Genomic DNA, 21,110 nt, shown 5'->3' on the forward strand with positions numbered 1-21,110 from the left:
GTCCCTGCCCTCTAGCCTGTACAACACAGTGAGACTCCATCTCAGGGAAAAATTTAAAAATAAATAAATAAATAAATATAATAAAGGGTTCTCAAAAAACTTAGGATAAATGCATCAGAAACAGTAATCAGACACATAATACAATAAAATATTCTTGATCTAAAATAAATAACCAGGTCTGAGATGGAATGCTATTATTATGTTCTAGGTATACAACTAATGAAAACTAGGCAGAGAAAACACGTTAATGATAAGGGAACAAAAGGAGAATGAGAAAAGTCTGAGAATGGTCTCAGACTTCTCCATAATCCTAAATACTAAGCAAGAGTCAGCGGAAGAGTATTTACAAAATTTGAAGTGGAACAGTTAGTGCCCCAAGAAGGTTATGCCTACTCAAGTGTGATAGCACAGAAAGAAATTACCAGGTGCACATGAGCTAAGGTAAAATAGCATTCATGCTACCCTTTTTAAAATTTATTACTATTTTTTTTTTTGAGATGGAGTTTCGCTCTGTCACCCAGGCTGGAGTGCAATGGCGTGATATCATTCACTGCAATCTCTGCCTCCTGGGTTCAAGCGACTCTCCTGCCTCGGCCTCCCAAACAGCTGCGACTACAGGCATGCGTCACCATGCCTGGCTAATTTTTTTGTATTTTTAGTAGCCAGGGTTTCACCATGTTGGCCAGGTTGGTCTTGAACTCCTGACCTCAAGTGTTCCTCCTGCCTTGGCCTCCCAAAGTGCTGGGATTAGAGGCATGAGCCACCACGCCAGGCTACCCTTCTTAAAAAGATTGCTTGAGTGAGGCACTCAGCTAATTGAGAGATAAGTTTAAACTAAAAATCCATGAATGGGAAAACTGTGGAATAAAAGGACAACTGACACTAATTTGACACAGAAAATTATATAGCACTATAAAATTAATGCAAAATAAAAATTTTGAGAAGATAAATGATTAAAAAATAACAGGAATGTAAAAATTTGATTTAAAAATAAGAAAGCTGGCAGGAGAAAAAGGGAAGAGTTAAGTGAATGTTAAATTCCTAAGTTACTACTTTGTTCTGAATTTTGATAAAGTTTGAAATATGCATTTTAGTTGTGCTTTTTCAAATAATTTTAAAGTTGATTTAGTGATGGTTGCTTGTAATGAAGACATCGTTCTGTCGGACAGCTGAATGCTGGTGCACCTTCGTTATTTTGTTTAAAAAAAAAAATCCACATCCCAACAAATACTTTATCTACAAGTGTGCCTACCACTATGATGTCAGCATCAGGAATATTCCATGGCCACAGGCTGTAATAAGCCTATTGAGAACAATCCACATATCATAAAAAGCTTATTAAAGTTACCTACAAGAAAGATGACACTATGCAATCTTATAGTTTATCACATGGATGTACAGAACATACATACCTGCACACTGGCTGTTACCACTGAAGACCCTGAGGCAGTGGATGGTCTATGTGGAGTAGACAATGGTTTGGTAGCACCCTGTGTTCCACTTCCTGTTCCCCCAGATAGACTAGTCCTATTAGCTCCGCTTGAGTTAAGGTTGCTACCTCTGCTGGCAGGTACATTCATTGCAATTCCACTCAAGCTATTCTTCCCAACAGTTCCAGTGGATGATGAGTTTGTTAGCTTTGAGGGGGCCTGAAGATTTTTTGTAGATGGAAGGCCTGAAGTGCGATTAGAGGGCAATAAATTCAAGGTGGGAGACTGTCTGCTGATGTTCATTCCACTGGGCTGTTTATGGACCGGGTTGTTAGTGCTGGAGTGGCTACTCTGGGCTACTAGTGCATTTGGACTGGAACTACTTGGGGATACAGTAGGCTTGGGAGTCGGGTTGGATTTAGAAATAAGTTTAGTTGATACTGAAGGCTTAGCTGACAGAGAGGGCTTGGGTGAGGCAGAAGGCTTAGGCGAGGGCAGGGGTTTAGGAGATGTGGCAGGCTTGGGAGATGCGGCAAGTTTTGGGGAGGCAGCCATCGAGAAGGGAGATTTGAAACCCTGCGTGGAGATCTGTGACACCATAGCCTTGGCTAAATAGTTACTGGAGGTAGTGGTGCTAGGTACTGTCCTAGAAACCAGGGGGTGGGACCCTTGAGAACCATTTCCAGGTGAGGGGGTAGATAAAGGAAGGCGGTACATAAGTGGCTTATCTGAAGTCTTAATAAGCGAGGAGGGACAGGAGAGTTGGGGATTATTACTTAACTTCACCACAGGGTTGGTCTGGGATTTACTGATGGTGGCCTGTAATGGAGACACATAGTTCTGCTGGACAGCTGAATGCTGGTGCACCTTTGTTACTTGTGTTAATGAAGAAGCATCTTGGGCCTCGGATGTTCCCAGAGCATGAGAAGAGGCAGCAATTTGGGCTTGGGAAGAAGAGGAGACGTGGGTCTGTAAAGAGGAAGAAGCGTGAATCTGGCTTGACCTCTGAAGTCCTTGTTGAAGTAGCCTGGCTGGCAAAGGTTCTAAAGAAACTTTAGGGTTCTGAATGGAAGAACCAGCAATAAGGCCTGAAGAGATGCCAGTATGAGCTAAATCCTGGGGTTTCTTTGGTACTGGCCCTGTGTGACCAGCAATAAGACTTGAAGAATGTGTAGGCTGAGTAGAATCTAGTTTTTTGGGAGTAGCCAGTGGCAGCTTACTCATGATACTAGCTAATTTTTCTTCTCTCAGTCCTGGACGAGGCTTTGTGGTTGGCATGCTTATCCTTGAGCCAACAGGAGGGCCCTTGTTCCCGCTGTTGATAACCGCTAAAGCTTCAGAAACAAGATCCAGTGAAGGTGAATGGAAAGAAAGGTCTTCATCTAGTGAGTCGTCGAGGCAGATGGTTTCTTGGGCTGGTGCAGAGCTAGAGCTGGCTGCAGCAACGGCAGTTGTGCTGGAGCTCGTTGGAGGACCGCTAACTGAAGCCACCAGGGATGCCGGAGTTTTCTGGTCCTTTTTTGGACTATACTCCTAATGTAAAGCATCATATGAAAAAAATAGAAATGGTGAATAAAAAATTACAAAGTTAATTTTAAATAACTAAGAGATTTTCATGACAATTAAAATTGTTTTTCTACTGGAAATGTTTAGAGACTATCAAAACAAAAATAATTTTTGAGATGACAGAGCTCCTGACTGAGCTGTCCTCACAAGACAAAGTATCTGATATATTGCACATAGCTGTCATACCTTGGTAAGCTTAACACCAAGTGGAAGGAATATTCATATACTAGTAACATTACTGATGAGCCTCCCTCACCTGCATCAGATCTTCACATCCTGCTCCAAATCCATCTGTTCAGATTATTCTCTTTTTATTCCCCTGCACTCAGGAGAAATTCTGCCTTTATATTAAGACTCTCCCCTTCTCGTCTGGGATGGTTTGCTAGGAGGCTGACCTTCACTTTCTGCTTCCATGCATTTCTGCCTCTTTGTATGCCCTGTCCTGCAGCTACCCTACAGCCAGTACATAGAAAAACTGGTACGTCAAAGTGGCAGATGATTCAATCCAAGCATATATAAATTATGCTATTTGTTATGGTGAATCTGTAATTTATTTATAAATTATTCATTTGTCATTTATTCAATATATATCCATTAAGTGTCCGCTGTGAGCAGGGCTCTATGCTAAGAAAACAAGGGTATTAAGAATTACAACTCTGAATACCTAACAGTTGTTAGAGTCTGTTTCTCAAAGAATCAGCCTTCTTAATATTTAAGGAAAATAACTAGAGCACAGTTTACAATATTCAAAGAGCAAAATAATTAAAAAGCATCTATTTATTTTTAAAGACAAATAAAGTATTTGACTCATTTTATTAAGATTGAGAAGCAAAAACCTATTACATAAAAGTCATATCAAAGTCTCCTCAATTAGTTTCTTAAACAAACCCAAACAAACCTAGAGTGTTATATTATATACTGATTTATACAACCATAGCACTTACCTTAAGCATAGTGGGGAAAGAATGGAGAGGAAGGGTCTTTACCATCACCTCCTAAGGTATTACATAAGCAAGCTGTTAAGAATACTGTTACACTCTAACTTCCTTAGCATTTTTTCTAAGCTTTTATTCTAAAACCCCTGATTAAAAACCTCACTGCCTATTGGAAGTACAAGTGTACTACATTAAGGTCACAAATGTCTGCTAAGAAGAATAGGTAATACAAATGAGACACGTTTGTTTTGATATGCCATCCACTTACGTAATTAGTGAAAATACCATTATAAAAAGTACAAAATAAAGGGTGGGAAATGTATCCAAATGTTGGAAGTATTACTAGTATAAAACTGCTGTTTTAAAGTGACTTTTTGATTATTAATTTTTATTTATAAAAACATCAAATGCACTCTAATAGAATACTGTGTAGATTTATACTGGCAGAGAATTGTTCAGGATATATAACTGAGTCAAAAAAGCAGGTTGTCCCATTTATATAAAAGACTAAATAAATGGATAGCTAATTGGATAGATGCATGTGATGAATGGAAGGGAGGGAGGGAAGAACAGAGTTTCAGAAGAAGGGAAGGAAGATGTGTCCTAGAAAGCCAAGAGCTTTTATTCTCTCACTGAGGAGAAATTTATAGATACTTTTACTTTTCTCCTTACTTTTCTGTGTTATTTGCATTTTCTATTATAGGCATTTCCTTATCTTAACCTTTGTAACTAGAAACAGTATGGGGAGTTACAGTAGGAAAAAAACCACATCAACAATATAGCTTTTCCATTTTGGGAAAAGGAAAAAGTAATTTAACCATAGAGAAGGAAACAAACAAAAAAACTGATGACTCCCCCATATCATTCTAACACATCCAGTGTTAGAATTTAATAAATTTCCTATCCAATTATTCTATTAATCATATGTTTGAACAGATGTATCAAAATGTAACCAATCCTTTATGGAGGCTATTAAAACTTTAGTATTCTAATAAAAATAAAGTGAAGTGTCAAAACAAAGTCCAAACTCAAGAGATTTAATGAAAGATTGGCTCAATATTATTTGGATCAGAAGACAAAGTAGTAGGATATTAAGAAAAAGAGGACTATTGGCTGGGCACGGTGGCTCACACCTGAAATCCCAGCACTTTGGGAAGCCAAGGCAGGTGGATCACGTGGTCAGGAGTTCGAGACCAGCATGACCAACATGGTGAAACCCTGTCTCTACTAAAAATACAAAAATTAGCCAGGCATGGTGGTACGCGCCTGTAATCCCAGCTACTCAGGAGGCTGAGGCAGGAGAATTGCTTGAACCTGGGAGGTGGAGGTTGCAGTAAGCCGAGATCGCACTGCACCACTGCACTCCAGCCTGGCTGACATGGCAAGACTGTCTCAAAAAAAAAAAAAAAAGAAAGAAAGAAAAAAGAAAAAGACTATTTACCCTGCATTTAAAGAGGCTCTAACACCAAAAAAGTCAGGAAGGCCACAGAATAATAAATATTGACCATCTGGACACAATCTTACAAGCAAAGAAACTCATCTGTTAAAAACAACAACAACAACAAAAAACCAAAGAGACAAAGGCTACAGAGCAAAGTGTAAAACCTAAAAGGTATGGGCTTTCATTAAAATTTTAATTTCAAATGACTATAGTTTTTACTTCCAGAGGTTGTATTTTGATTCTCTTTCAAATCTACTTTGTCTATTTTGATAGGATATCTTTTATTCCCTTTTCTATTTCTCTAAATATTAAAAAATTTTAAGTAAAATTATTTTATGTACTAAATTCCATAAATGCACTACTTGTCTGTCTTAGGGATCTAACTGTTGTTTATTGTTCCTACTGACTCTCACTCATAGTAACTTATCCTCTCATGTATTCTGTATTTCAGACTGTAAGTTCAGGTCTGACGTGGTTTATAGGAGGAAGGCCTTTGAGGCCTCTGAAGAGGGCACATTATGCTACATAGAATTTACTTTTGCCAGAGGCCCTGGGTTACTACTAATTCAATAACTAAGTTACTTTTTCCGCTTGGGGTTTTCTCAGATTGTAGAGGTAGTGTAACTTAAACTCCTAAGCCAAGAAAAATTTTCAGCAAGGACATTCTTCCTCCAAACCAGAACCCAGTCCAAGACAGCCACTTTTCTTTTTTTTATTTTTGAGGCGGAGTCTGGCTCTGTCTCCCAGGCTGGAGTGCAGTGGCGCGATCTCAGCTCACTGCAAGCTCCGCCTCCCGGGTTCACGCCATTCTCCTGCCTCAGCCTCCCAAGGAGCTGGGACTACAGGCGCCCACCACCACGCCCGGCTAGGTTTTTGTATTTTTAGTAGAGACAGGGTTTCACCATGTTAGCTAGGATGGTCTCGATCTCTTGACCTCGTGATCCACCCGCCTCGGCCTCCCAAATTGCTGGGATTACAGGCGTGAGCCACTGCGCCCGGCCAAGAGCCACTTTTCTTAATGTCTTCTGCTGGTGGCTGGATTTTTTTCTAGTCCTTTCTTTTACTAAATACGTTATAGTTTGAAGGTCCAGCTTTACACAGATTTCATCCCAAGTTTTAACCTGTACAAGCCCAAGAAAACCCTAACTGCTATGCTCTGAGAAGAAACATAAAAAGAAACCATAAAGTGATGGGTAGAAAGTGCCAAATGCCTCCAAGGGCAACCAAAGTTTAAGCGACAGATTAACACTGTCAGCTCCTTTTTTGTTTTTGGTCTTAGGAATTTTTCTTACATATTTTCAATCTCAGCTGTGCTATGAAAGAATATTTGTTATAGTTTACCTAGCATTTCCAAGTATTAATAAAGTTCAGCTTTATAATTGGCATATGCATATTTCCCACTGCTACACAGGAATCTATTCTCCCAAATACAAACGTTCTAAGATTATTATGAAGTTGAAAACACCTATCTTATAGTGCCTACTGACCTCTGCTAAATACCATAAATCTTTTTCATCTTATGAATGTATTTCACATTCACCAACTATAACTAATTAAAGATTTTGTTTTAATACTTACCTTTACTTTGGGTTTAGGTGCAGGAATCACCTTTTTCTTTGCCCTAAGATAAAATGATTTTAAAAGGCTATTTCAGTAGCAGTTATATTGCTCATTAGAAAATTATAATAAATAGCTTTGTAATTATGTGGTAAATAATTCCTTCTGCTATTTGGAAAGCTCTTTGAAGGAACCATATTTAAGTGCTCAGTTTATACTAAGTGTGTAGCAACATTTTCCCCAATTCAGATTAACTGAAAGGCCAAACAACCAGTAAAACATGAAATGTAGATAATACAATTTTCTAAAAATTAAATGTAAATACATAAATGTAAAACAACCCCCCTCCTAAAAGAGCTTCAAGGAACTTCAGGCTCAAATTAAACCATGCAAAGAAAGTGTGAATGAGATTTAACTTAACCAAAACAAAAAAACCCCTGAGCTTTTAAAGAAAAATTTTTGTAATGTAAAAATTCAAATAAAAAATGTCAAAATGACAGGGAGAAAAAGGGCAAGAAAAATTACTATGGAATCTTGGAAGTTTTGGAAAACTATGAAAAAGTTCAAAGATTAAAAAAAACTAACGAGTTCCATAGTAAGTCAAAGTATTCAAATGTTTGTTGAATAAGTGTTGACAAGCTAAAATACTTCACCTTGTCTACTTCACTTGGCTAAAATGTCACTAACTAGATTAACAAGAATCTTGATTAAAACTGTCAACTTACAACTTCATTTAGGCAACAGTAATTTTCTAAGTTTTTTTTGATGAAGGCCATTTAGGGAAACGACCTCTAGGCCCACTTATCCCATAGATTCCTACTTTACAGTACAAAACAAAACACAAAGTTAAACAAAACACAAAGTTAATGATCATAATGAAGATATTTAAAAAAAGGGAGAAGGAGGCTGGGTGCAGTGGCTCAAGCCTGTAATCCTAGCACTTTGGGCTGAGGCAGGCAGATCATGTGAGGCCAGGAGTTTGAGACCAGCCTGGCCAACATGGTGAAATCCCGTCTCTACTAAAAATACAAAAATTAGCCAGGTGTGGTGGCTCACGCCCGTAGTCCCAGCTACTCGGGAGGCTGAGGCAGAAGAATTGCTTGAACCTGGGAGATGGAGGTTGCAGTGAGTCGAGATTGTTCCACTGCACTCCAGCTTGGGTCATAGAGCAAGACTCCATCTCAAAAAAAAAAAAAAAAAAAAAAAAAAAGACAGAGAGGGAGACATCTTTTGTAAACACCTTTAGAATTAAAGGAATGCATTATTTGTACCTGAATTGTAATGCATATATGGCTTTGGAACTACAGTAGCCCCCCCTCATCCACAGTTTTCAATTTCTGCGGTTTCAGTTGCCTGTGGTCAACTGAGGTCTGAAAATATTAAATGGAAAATTCCAGAAATAGAGAGAAACCACATTCACATAACTTTTATTATAGTATATTGTTAAACTGTTCTCTTTTATTATTGTTGTTGTCAATCTCTTACTGCGCCCAATTTGTAAACTCAAATCTATCATAGGAATGTCTGTATAGGAAAAAATAGTCTATGTAGGGTTCAGTACTGTCTGCAGTTTTGGCATCCACTGCAGGCATCTTGGAGTATATTGTCTGAGGATAAGGGGGACTACTGTACAGGGAAATTAAAGCCAAAAATACTACTGACACAAACATATACATATGTATATAAAATTTATTTCAAAGACAACAAAAACACTTGCAACAAGTAAGCCTATAATATATGAGACCAAACTACTTAGAACTTATACTAAAAAAACACTAAGAACCAAAAACCACAACCAACTCAATACATCCCTGATGATACACAGTTGACTCCTGAGGATGAAGACCTTTATGATGATTCGCTTCCACTTAATGAACAGTAAATATAATTTCTCTTCCTTATGATTTTCTTATTAACATTTTCTTTTCTCTAGCTTACTTTATTGTTAAGAATACAGTATATGGTACATAAAATATACAAAATGTGTTCATGAACTATTTATGTTATCAGTAAGGCTTCGGGTCAACAGTAGGCTATCAGCAGTGAAGTTCTGGGAGAGCTGAAAGTTACACGTGGATTTTTGTCTGTGTGGGGTGAGGGGGTGAAATCCCTAACTCCTGTGTTGTTCCAAGGGTCAACTGTAATAATGAAATGTCCTTCCTAAAAACTAAAAAATTCCTATATAATTGCATACAAGGAGAGTAGGAATTTTATAATGTTGCCCAAAAGATGTTAAACAGACCTCTCAGCAGAATATTGAATTAGAGTGTTCAGTAAATTCTCAGTAACTTGCTAATTTTGTATTTTAATAACCCCCCCTTTTTTTTCCCTAGAAACAAGGTCTGCTTTGTCCCCCAGGCTGGAGGGCAGTGGCATGATCTCCACTATTACAACCTCCACCTCCCTGGCTGGCGTAAGCCATCCTCCCACCTCAGCCTCCTGGGTAGCTGGGACTACAGGCACACACCACCATGCCTGGCTAAGTTTTGTATTTTTTGTAGAGAAGGAGTTTTGCCATGTTGCCCAAGCCAGTCTCTAACTCCTAGGCAAGCAATCCACCCACCTCGGCCTCCCAAAGTGCTGGGATTACAGGCGTGAGCCACTCTGCCAGGTTTTAACCCTTAATGCCACCCTTGCAGGCTACAGAGAAGGTGCCCCAAGTTGTAGGGAAAAATAAAACTGTTCTGGAATTGACCAATAGTCAACCAAAAAGGTGACCACAGAAAAAACTTGCCTTTTTGTTTTATGTGGGTAAGATAAAAGATCTTTCTCTAGTAATCACATCACTAAGGAAATACCCCGTTTTGAACAGAAGGAAAGACCTCAAGAGTCGGTGAATTTTATGGAAAACACTCTGCAGCACAGCAAGGGTGGGTGTGCATATGGATCTGTCCTGGTAAACTCAAGACAGCAGAGGACTGTGGATTACAAATGCAGATGGACGTTAAGAGGTGGAGAAAAAGACTGGCAGGTAGAAGGCCCAGGAACAAAGGAAAACCCCTGAGCCTTCACACTTCCCTACTACCAGAATCCCAGGCCATTATGTGTCACACTATGCATTTAGTAGGTGTTTAGAGAGTAGCCTGACAATTATTTCAATAGATAAATGTGTTCTGAAATCTAAATAGTCAATGGTCAAAATGATCTTTTTAAGTCCTATTCCAACTAGCATTTAATAAATGATACTTTTGATCACTAAAGCACATAATGTGAATAAATGAAGCAATCTGGAGTCTGCATTTACTCACGGAGCAGAAGTAAGATGATTATGAACACTCCGGCTTTCCTTAAAAAGCATTCTGGAAAAATTTAAAGAACACAATTATTATTTTTTTATAGCAGATAATAACATAATTGTTTTATTTTTAAAGTAATTTAATTTTCAACAGACTATTACTTGCTTATTTACCAAGTAAAAGTTATAATGGTACAGTATACTCAATAATCTGTTTTATGGAGAGTTTCATTCATAGCTCACTGTAACCTAGGCCTTCTGGGCTCAAATGGTCCTCCTAACTCAGCCTTCAAAGAAGCTGGAATTACAGGTGTGTGCCACCACGCCCAGCTAATTTTTAAAACTTTTTGCAGAGTCAGAGATCTCACTATGTTGCCCGGGCTGGTATTGAACTCCTGGCCTCAAGCAATCCTCACACCGTGGCCCTGTGCCTCCTAAAGTGCTGAGAATACAGGGGTGAGCTACCACACCTGGTCAACAGATCTTTTCTGTTGATGTAAGATGGAGTAATTTAAGATCATGGGTAGAACTAGCCAAATTTAATTTTTACATTCTTTACTTAACTCTCTTTTTTGAGACAGAGTTTTGCTCTTGTTGCCCAGGTGGAGTGCAATGGTGCAATCTCGGCTCACTGTAACATCTGCCTCCCAGGTTCAAGTGATTCTCCTGCTTCAGCCTCCTGAGTAGCTGGGACTACAGGTGCCCACCACCACGCCTAGCTAATTTTTGTATTTTTAGTAGATACAGGGTTTCACCATGTTGGCCAGGCTGGTCTCGAACTCCTGACCTCAAGTGATCCACCTGCCTCGGCCTCCCAAAGTGCTGCAATTACAGGTGTGAGCCACCGCAACGGGAGACATTCTTTACTTAATCCTTGAGATTTTTTTTTTTTTTTGAGACGGAGTCTCGCTCTGTCCCCCAGGCTGGAGTGCAGTGGCCAGATCTCAACTCACTGCAAGCTCTGCCTCCCGGGTTTATGCCATTCTCCTGCCTCAGCCTCCCAAGTAGCTGGGACTACAGGCACCCACCACCTCGCCCAGCTAATTTTTTGTATATTTTAGTAGAGACGGGGTTTCACCGTGTTAGCCAGGATGCTCTCAATCTCCTGACCTTGTGATCCGCCCGTCTCGGCCTCCCAAAGTGCTGGGATTATAGGCTAGAGCCACCACGCCCGGCCAACCCTTGAGATTTTAAACAGAGTGACTCTTAGTTTCTTGAGATACTTCTCTACACTGAATATTTTATTTATTTACTTATTTTTTGAAACTGTTCTCAAACTCCTGGGGCTCAAAGTAATCCTCTCACCTTGGCCTTCCAAACTGCTGAGATTACAGGTGTGAGCCACTGGGAACCTGGCCTATAATGACTATTTTCTTTTTTCTTTTTTTTTTTTGAGATGGAGTTTCACTCTTGTTGCCCAGGTTGGAGTGCAATGGTGCGATCTCAGCTCACTGCAACCTCCACCTCCTGGGTTCAAGCGATTCTCCTGTCTCAGCTTCCAAGTAGCTAGGATTACAAGCATGCACCACCACCCCGGCTAATTTTGTATTTTTAGTAGAGACGACGTTTCTCCATGTTGGTCAGGCTGGTCTTGAACTCCTGACCTCAGGCGATCCGCCTGCCTTGGCCCCCCAAAGTGCTGGGATTACAGGCATAAGCCACCGCGCCCGGCCTCTACAATGACTATTTTCAATAGAACCTAAGGCTATGTCTCTTTGCTTATGCTCTAATCCCGTATTTGGTTCCTTATTTTCATGTTACCCATATGAAGTTCCTCTTCCAAACTTCATAACCATTTGGGAGTCTTCTCTCTTTTTCTCTACTAGCAAATTTGGGCGTTAAAAAAAAGTTAAGTAAAATATCACCTTTACATCTATCTCTGTGTATGCATGACTGTTTTGTCATTTAAGTGCTTAAGGTCTTCAAAGCAAGGATCATCTGAGATGACTATACAGCATGCTGAATACATTAGGTTCTTAGCAAAATCAATGTCATGTATGTGTATGTGTATGTATATCTTTAATAACAGCAATAATAATAAAATTAAATAAAATCCAGTAAGTTGCATTTCTTACCTTGCCTGCATCCAGCCCTTAGGCCACAGGGGCTTCACCTCTGTCTCCATAAAAGACTTAAGATAATCTTCAGCAGACTGGCTTTTATTTGGTTCTAACTCATAGCATCCCAATTTGATCTCAACAAGGTTACATAACAAAGTTCTAAACAGATTGAAAATTAAATTTGAAACTTTTTTTAGAAGAACATAAATTTGGCAGCAATAATACAGATTATGTGAAAAATTCAGAAAATAACAATTTCTAACATATATCATTCATTGCACCACAGTCAAACCCCCAATATGAAACAATTTCCTTTGGTATCTTTAATCAAAGCACCAAAGATTGAAAGGGATGGTTCTCTACTTGGGGTACAGAAATACTATTGAGAAAGATGGCTCAAGAAGAAATATGTTGAAAGTACTTCACCTTTTGAAACCAGTATGACTCACTCCATTATTAGATCAGTTTATAAAAAGTATTACAGTGTATATGAAAATAAAATCAATAATACTCTGAGGATAGTAGAGCCCAGTTAATCTTCTCTTGAATAATTTTTTCCTACACACTAATCTTTGGTTGCTTCCAATCTAGTTTTATATTTATTACAGAGTTTTTTGTTTTTTTTTTTTAAATGAGGAATCTTACTTCTGCATTATACATTAAAAGTGAAAACTAATTAAATCTTACCTGATGGTATCATCCCAGTGGAATTTCTTTCTTGGTCCTATGACACGTTTTCCTGGTTTCTCATCATCATCTTCTTCGGATCCATTTTTTTCACGTTCTTCATCTGTATGCAATCTAAAAATGAAAACCACTTTACAAAACAAACTTTCAACCCATCACTGCCTATATAATATGCTCCATAAACACTTGTTGAATTGCTTAGTTGAATGTTAAAAGAGAGGGTAAAGAGGGAATCTACCTTTCCACAAAATACTTCGAATTTGAAAGGAGTTATAAAGTAGTTTGGTAAACAAGGACTTCAAATTACAATGTAAAGGCACCAACATTCATCTTTTAGTTCAGAAAATACTTGCATTCAACCACAGCAAGTCAAGGTGGGGTTGTGAAATGTCTCAACAGTGTCAGCTCTTGCTTGATCACCTCCGTACAATCCATTAACAAACACCTTTTGTCTCTGACTCCAAAGCAACTGAGTGCCATTTACAAAATACCCAATTATATCATGTCAGTGGTATATGTGGATTTCTACTTGAGAATGAGGTCCACTTAACATCAGAACAGCTAAAAGCACTTCTCAAATGCATGTCCAGACACGGTGGCTTACGCCTGTAATCCCAGCACTTTGGGAGGCTGAGGCGGGTGGATCACCTGAGGTAAGGAGTTTGAGACCAGCCTGGCCAACATGGTAAAACCCTCTCTCTACTAAAAATACAAAAATTAGCCGGGTGTGGTGGCAGGTGCCTGTAATCCCAGCTACTTGTGAGGCTGAGGCAGGAGAATCACTTGAACCCGGGAGGCAGAAGTTGCAGTGAGCTAAAATCGTACCACTCCACTCCAGCCTGGGCAACAGAGTGAGACTCCGTCTCAAAATACACACATACATACATACATACATACACTTCTCAAATACAAAAACCAGTCCAAATAGAAGAGATACATACTTGGCACACTTAGCTTGACTACGAGCCTGGCAGTCCTCCTGGTATTTAAATAGCTGTTCAGGCATGACATTGCTAACAGCCAGTTTCAGTTTTTGCAGAGGTTCTCTTAAACGATCATCCTAAAAAGAAAAACATACTAAAAGTTTTTATCAGACATATCTACAAAATTTTGTAAGCAGGTCCTCAAAAGATAAAAATTATGTTTTAGATACCAATTATAGATTTGAAATATTAGCATATCTAAATATGGACATTTCTCCTACAACACTGACTTTTTGTAATACACACTAGATACACAATTTGACATTTCCAAGTTACCCAAGAAGAGTCCCAGTTTTTCCCTGTTGCCCAGCATAGTTATTAATGGTGTTCCATTACACTCTTAAAAATGCCCCATGGACACTTTCATATAGATAACATAAAACAAAATCATTGTCTTCTACTTGTATAGACTACTACTGGTTAATCTCCATTATGATGGGAAACCAGTGCCCTAAGAAGAGACACTGCTCTGGAACACAAACACACGTGTTTGGTTTGGGTGACTACCAACCGGATGTTGGTATCCTATTCTCTTACGGTTAGTAATTCTGACTTAGGCTGCAAGTAAAAATGCAAGGTCAAGGACAAAGTGAAAGGAACCTGAAAACTCTTATTCATGTGGGTTTTCCGGACAAAAAAGAAAGTAGGCTTGCATCTGATAGTTTTAATCAATCAATTTACTACTTTCATCTTGCAAGCAACTATATATATGTAACTACTTAAAACATACTTTTATCACCATTATAGGTGCAGAAATATTATAAGACTTTACTTTTCTTCACCGAAACAATTTTTTTTTTGGAGACAGAGTCTCGCTCTGTCACACAGGCTGGAGTGCAGTGGCACCATCTTGGCTCACTGCAACCTCCGCCTTCTGGGTTCAAGTGATTATCGTGCCTTAGCCACCCGCGTAGCTGGGACTACAGGTGTGTATCACCACACCCAACTAATTTTTCTATTTTTAGTAGGACAGGGTTTTGCCATGTTGGCCAGGCTGTTCTCAAACTCCTGGCCTCAAGTGATGTGCCTGCCTCAGCCTCCCAAAGTGCTGGGATTACAGGTGTGAGCTACCGAGCCAAAACAACTGTTTTTAAAATGTGATTTTTGGTAAAGAAAAGATTTTAAAAACACGAATATTACAAATAAGCATATTAACCTATTCCATGAACACCAGTAAATATTACAGCACATATAACGTAAAATCCTATGTTTAAAAATGTACATATTAACCTATTCCATGAACACCAGTAAATAAATATGATAACACATATGACATAAAATCTTATTTTTAAAAATGTGAACATCTGGCCAGGCGCAGTGGCCAGAAAAAAAAAAAAAAGTGAACATCCAGTATCATCGTTCCTAGATGATTACTTTTAAAGAATTATGTAGCTTAGACTTCTTCCCGGAAACAACCCAAATATCCATAAATAGTCAAATGGACAAATTAATTGGGATATATTCACACAATGGAACGCTGTGTACCCAGCAGTAAAAATGAATGTATTTCCGGCTGGGCACGTTGGCTCACGCCTGTAATCCTAGCACTTTGGGAGGCTGAGCTGGGAGGATCACCTGAGGTCAGGAGTTCAAGACCCCAGCCTGGCCAACACGGAGAAATCCCATCTCTACTAAAATACAAAACTAGCTGGGCATGATGGCGGGTGCCTATAATCCCAGCTACTTGGGAGGCTGAGACAGGAGAATCGCTTGAACCTGGGAGATAGTGGCTGCAGTGAGCTGAGATCACGCCACTGCACTCCAGCCTGGGCTGAGCGAGACTGTCTCCAAAAACAAAAAATTCTGCTATATGTAGACATAAGATGAATCTCAGGTGCACAATATTGGACATTACAAGCTACAGAAGAAAGCAGACAGTATTTCTTTATATGAAGCTCAAAAACATGCAAAACTAAATAAAATGTTTAGGGATACAAATATATGTGATAAAACCATATAAAGAAAAGCAAGGGTAAGATATCTTTCTTCCACAGCCAAAGGGATATTAAATAACTTCAGATTTGCCAGGGGTTCAAGACCAGCCTGGGCAACATAGTGAGACCCTGTCCCTACAAAAAAAATTAAAAAATGGCCAGGTGTGATGATGCCAGCCTGTAGTCCCAGCTACTTGGGAGGCTGAGGTGGGAGGACTGCTTGAGCCCAGGAGGTTAAGGCTGCAGTGAGAGCCATGTTCACGCCACAGCACTCCGGTCTGGGAAACAGGGAAAGACCCTGTATTAAAAGCAAAAAAAAAAAAAAAAAAAAAAAAAAAAAAAAGGTGAGTACTTATATTAAATCAATTAATGTGCAAAGGCCCCAAATAAAAACAAGTTGTCTTTACAGGTTATGAAACCCAAGATGTAGATATTATTGTTCTTCCTCTTACCTGGACATTGAGATGTAACTTCTTTAGACGTTTTACTAGTGTTTCTTTATTGCATGGCACAAAAGCTTCAAGGTGGGAGTAGACACCACTGCGAATGACGGGGCCTAGTTCTTGTAGCTGTAACTCAATGCTGGCCAAAAAAGTTAACAACAATGAACAATACAGAATTTGTTTTAGGTGGCATTGTACAGACAAGAAAGCAAAGCCAGTTCTTGTTCTCATTTTATCTTTTCATGATTTCCTAAAGAGTATTTTTCATGGGGGGGAAAAAAACCCCATAGCAATAGTTTGTTTATTTATTTAGAGGCAGAGTTTCATTCTTGTAGCCCAGGCTGGAATGCAATGTCGTGGTCTCGGCTCACTGCAACCTCTGCCTCCTGGGTTCAAGCGATTCTCCTGCCTCAGCCTCCCAGGTAGCCAGGATTACAGGCGCCCGCCACCATGACCAGCTAAGTTTTTTGTATTTTTAGTAGAGACGGGGTTTTACCATGTTGGCCAGGCTGGTCTTGAACTACTGGCCTTAGGTGATCCACACGCCTTGGCCTTTGATCCCAAAGTGTGGGATTACAGGTGTGAGCCACTGCGCCCAGCCCCATACCAATAAATAGTAATGCTATAAAAGTATTCTATTAGTCTAAGAGTAGAACTTCTATAACCATGAACAAGCTGGAAATATTTTTTGGGTCACAGGGGCAAACTCTATGTTTTCAGGTAAAGCACAATAAATTTGTAATTAACCAAAAGCTCTTTTCCTCAAAGAGATATTATACTACCCCTCAGCCCAGTGGCAATTGCCCGCAGGTCAAGGCAGCAGTGCGCCATGAGCACATCACTACTCCAGCCTGGGCAACAGAGCGACACCCTGTCTCAAAAAAGAAAAAAAAAAATTATGAGCAATGTCTGTTCTAGGTAGTAGGCAAGGAAATCAAGTCAGCATGTTGTGTATCTCTTGATCTAGTGTTCTGAGTAGGCAAAATTCAATCAGGCAAAAAAGGGGGAAGAGGGTTCCCTATTCCAACAAACTGATCTTTTTTTCCCCTAGTATAAGGAAGCAAAGGCGAGGCATCACCAATACAACTGGATAGCTTCACAGGAGTTCCTACTCTAAATAATCATGTTCCATATTCTCTTAGGAGGGCAACTCAATACAGAAAATAAGACATGTTTGTTTAGGAAAGTGGAAAAAGAGGCTGAGGGAATAAGAAAGTGACTAAAAGGGAAAAACTTCAACTCAGAACACTAGTACTTGTGAAATTGGAGGCATACCCTCTGTGAAATAAAAAGCAGATGGGCTCCAAAAAATGAAAAGATTCGTTTTAAGATAGACATGAGAGGAATAAATAGGAAAGCCTGTATATGGAATGCTGATATTCTGCTTATCTGAGAAGCTATGTCCCAAGGATGGTGTTTTGACTCTCCCAGGACAGAAACAGTTGCTCCCTTTTACAGAAGAGTAAAATAAAAAAGAACAGCCTCAGTCACAAGAGAAGGACCTGATCACATTTTGGGTTCACAGGTGGAAAGAAAAAGAAGAGTTGGTCAGATCCCTGACTATGGAATCTGGAACAGCTCTGACAAGTCATGGCTGCACTGTTCACTGAGTCTGGAGTTTTAAACGGAACTAGGGAAAAGGAGCTGGTGTAGATAGAAAGCATTTGTCTGGCTGCCAGGCAGAAAGACTCCATCTGAAAATTCCTGGTTAAAATAACTAGGAACAAAAATGAGAAACTCCTCTGCCACTATACTAGCAGCAGACTATATGTTTTCTGAGTCTATTTTTAAGTACTCCAAAATAATAGACTGTAATAAATTACAAGCATTATCAGAAGCAATGATTCAACCAGCCCTTCTTCACATCTCATGAGAAACTATCTCCATTATGTATTTAAAAGATGGCAATTACAGTATTATAAATACTACTTTCCTTTTCCTTTTTTCCTTTTCCCTCTCTCTCTTTTTTTTTTTTTTTTTTTTTGGAGACAGGGTCTCACTCTATCACCCAGGTTGGAGTGCAGTGGCACGAACACAGCTCACTGCAGGTTCAATCTCCCAGGCTTAATGAATCCTCCCACCTTAGCCTCCCGAGTAGCTGACATGATAGGTGTGCACCACCACACCTGGCTAATTTTTCTGTATATTTTATAGAAATGGAGTTTCACTATATTCCCCAAGTTGTTCTCAAATTCCCCAGCTCAAGTGATCCTCCCACCCTGGCTTTCCAAAGTGTTGGGATTACAGGCATGAGCCACCATGCCTGGCCTTTCCTGTGTCTTTCTATAATATATGATGCTACTAAATCACTAAGAATAAGCAAATATTATTTTCACCAGAGAGGTGAAAATTTGCTATTTTCCCCATGATTACTTTTTGACCAGTTCTGCATCCAATTATATAGCTGATTCCTGGAAACAATGGTTAAAATCTAAGTCGAGAACAAGGTTTACAAGTTCGGTTTATTTGACCACAACCTTAGAACCTACTGCTTCATTAGTATCAAACTCTGAGTGCAAAACTATTGCTAAGTTAAATACAAAATTTGCTAATTTAAATACAATCTATATTATATATCCACCTTCACCTTATTCTCAATCTAACTGCTATCTCCTCTACATTATCTCTATCCTACCTCACAACCACAATTTCTTTACAAAACTGTACTTTCCATTTGACTATAAAAGTTTGTACAAATTATAATTAACCTCACTAGGTATCAATGGAATTACTATTCCCCAATGTAAGTAATAAAAGTAGATGGAAAATCATGCTAAATCCATATATAAATGCTCTAACATTTCCCAGAAAGACACTTTCACATAAGGTGACATGAAGTACATTTAAGTCTAGCTAAATATCCAACCTGTACAGTGGTCACTTGCTCTGGCAGTTGTAACTATTGGAAGCTTTGATTATCCTAAGTGGTCCAGGAAAACCAATACATGCAGAAACATAATTTTGCTGAGAAACAAATGTGAATCACACATGCTGTAAGGCTTAAAGGGAAGAACTCATGTCCAAGACTTGCCAATCACCCAGTAGCTCAAAGGCCTATTACATTTTTTAATGAATCATTCTTAATTTTTTTTTAAAGAAAATTACTTACTCCAGAAGAATATTATTCATATCCTGTGTAAAGAATTTTTTCCTTCCTTCTTCATCAAAAAGTTTGGCAGCCTAGAGAAACAAGAAAGATGGTCATAATTCAAAATAAGCCATTACTCTATTTTGTATTCTTAGGACACATGTTCAAAGGTTTTTTGGTTTTTGTTTTGTTTTGTTTTTTGATAGGGCCTCACTATGTTGCCCAGGTTGATATCAAACTCCTGGGCTCAAGCAATCCTCCCACCTTACAGTTTCCCAAGTAGCTGGGATTACAGGTATGTACCACTGTGCACTGCTGCAATAAACAATTACTTTGAGATTAATATCTAATGAAAAAAAAAAAGAAGCTCCTATCAGAACACCAAATGAGTTGTGATGAACAGACAGGCAAAGACATTTGAGAGATTCAAGTTCAGCTGGGTACTGTGTAAGTTTCCTTCAGCTACTGTAACAAACTACAAACTTTTTGGCTTAAAACAAGAGAAATTTATCCTTCCTCAGTCCAAAGTACAAAGTCAGTATCACTGGGCTGAAATCAAGGTGTCAGCAGGCCCATGGTCCCTCCAGAGGCTCTTAACCTTGATGGGAATTGATCTGTTTGTTTTTCATATTCTTAGGATCACAACTTTTACAGATTTTTTAAATATCGGCCGGGTGCAGTGGCCCACATCTGTAATCCCAGCACTTTGGGAGGCTGAAGCAGGAGATAAAGACCATCCTGGCTAACACAATGAAACCCCATCTCTACTAAAAATACAAAAAATTAGTCAGGTGTGATGGCACGCGCCTGTAGTCCCAGCTACTTGGGAGGCTGAGGCAGGAATCACCTGAACCCGGGAGGTGGAGGTTGCAGGGAGGTGGAGGGTGCAGAGAGCTGAGATCGCACCACTGCACTCCGTCTCAAAACAAACAAACAAAAATAGTGTAGGATAAAAAAAAAAAAGGTCCAAATCGTGTGATCGACCCACACTGAAGCTGCAGACTTCTATGAGCAGACAAAAGAATCTGGTGCCATATCTAACTTGAATCCAAGAAGACAGATTCTATGACTCTGTCCTTAAGGAGTCACTGACATAATTATTAATAGAGTTAGCTACATTCCATGAGGATTGCTGACCAGGATACAGTCAATCATCCAGCTGAAATGTGTGGCTGGAGGCAGTGTGCTATATTTTGGGGAAAAAAATAATCTTAGATATAGTCAACAACAACAAAAAAATCAGTAGAGTTGGTAATCTCTAAGAGGAAGTTAAAAAGTCAAACATGTAGTGAAAAAGTAATATGGAATCAATAGTACAACTGTTGAAATAAAGGATTTTTTAAAAGGTCATTTAACTGATGATTTGGTGAAGGCAAAAACAATATTTTTTAAAAAGTAATGTGAATAATAAATTAGTACTGCCTATTTTTAAATTCAATCACCATCACAGGTCATAAAAGGTATCAAACTGCAAATTAAGTTATAATGTCTCCATGATGTATCTATAGTACTTACCAAAGCCTAATGTGAATAAAAAATAGATTTCCTTTGAGTAAAAACATCTAGAAGAATTTCTGATAGAATTTTAAACTTTATAATCACAAGACTTTTTATATGACCTAGCTATAGAAAATTAGATTTAGTCATCCAGTAGTTACACACGTATATAAACAAAAATGTCATACAACAATACTTTTGGAACCTACTTTTGATGTATTAGCACGTATTCCTATCCTTTTTTTTTTTTTTTT

General features: G+C 38.9%; 1 protein-coding gene across 1 annotated transcript in view; it reads right to left on the reverse strand.

The window, feature by feature from the left end:
* UBN2 (ubinuclein 2) overlaps nucleotides 1–21,110 on the reverse strand; it is a 79,326-nt gene that overhangs the window by 16,181 nt on the left and 42,035 nt on the right. Inside the window, exons 8-16 of the mRNA XM_011995502.1 lie at nucleotides 19,381–19,451; nucleotides 16,281–16,410; nucleotides 13,853–13,971; nucleotides 12,912–13,025; nucleotides 12,240–12,383; nucleotides 10,178–10,228; nucleotides 6,951–6,993; nucleotides 3,941–3,991; nucleotides 1,413–2,963 (exon numbers count right to left, since the gene is read on the reverse strand). Of these exons, the coding sequence (XP_011850892.1) occupies nucleotides 1,413–2,963; nucleotides 3,941–3,991; nucleotides 6,951–6,993; nucleotides 10,178–10,228; nucleotides 12,240–12,383; nucleotides 12,912–13,025; nucleotides 13,853–13,971; nucleotides 16,281–16,410; nucleotides 19,381–19,451 (2,274 nt within the window). The remainder of the gene's footprint in view (nucleotides 1–1,412; nucleotides 2,964–3,940; nucleotides 3,992–6,950; nucleotides 6,994–10,177; nucleotides 10,229–12,239; nucleotides 12,384–12,911; nucleotides 13,026–13,852; nucleotides 13,972–16,280; nucleotides 16,411–19,380; nucleotides 19,452–21,110) is intronic.

Source organism: Mandrillus leucophaeus, unplaced genomic scaffold, assembly GCF_000951045.1.
Source record: "Mandrillus leucophaeus isolate KB7577 unplaced genomic scaffold, Mleu.le_1.0 Scaffold49, whole genome shotgun sequence".
In the NCBI taxonomy this organism is placed as follows: Eukaryota; Metazoa; Chordata; class Mammalia; order Primates; family Cercopithecidae; genus Mandrillus; species Mandrillus leucophaeus.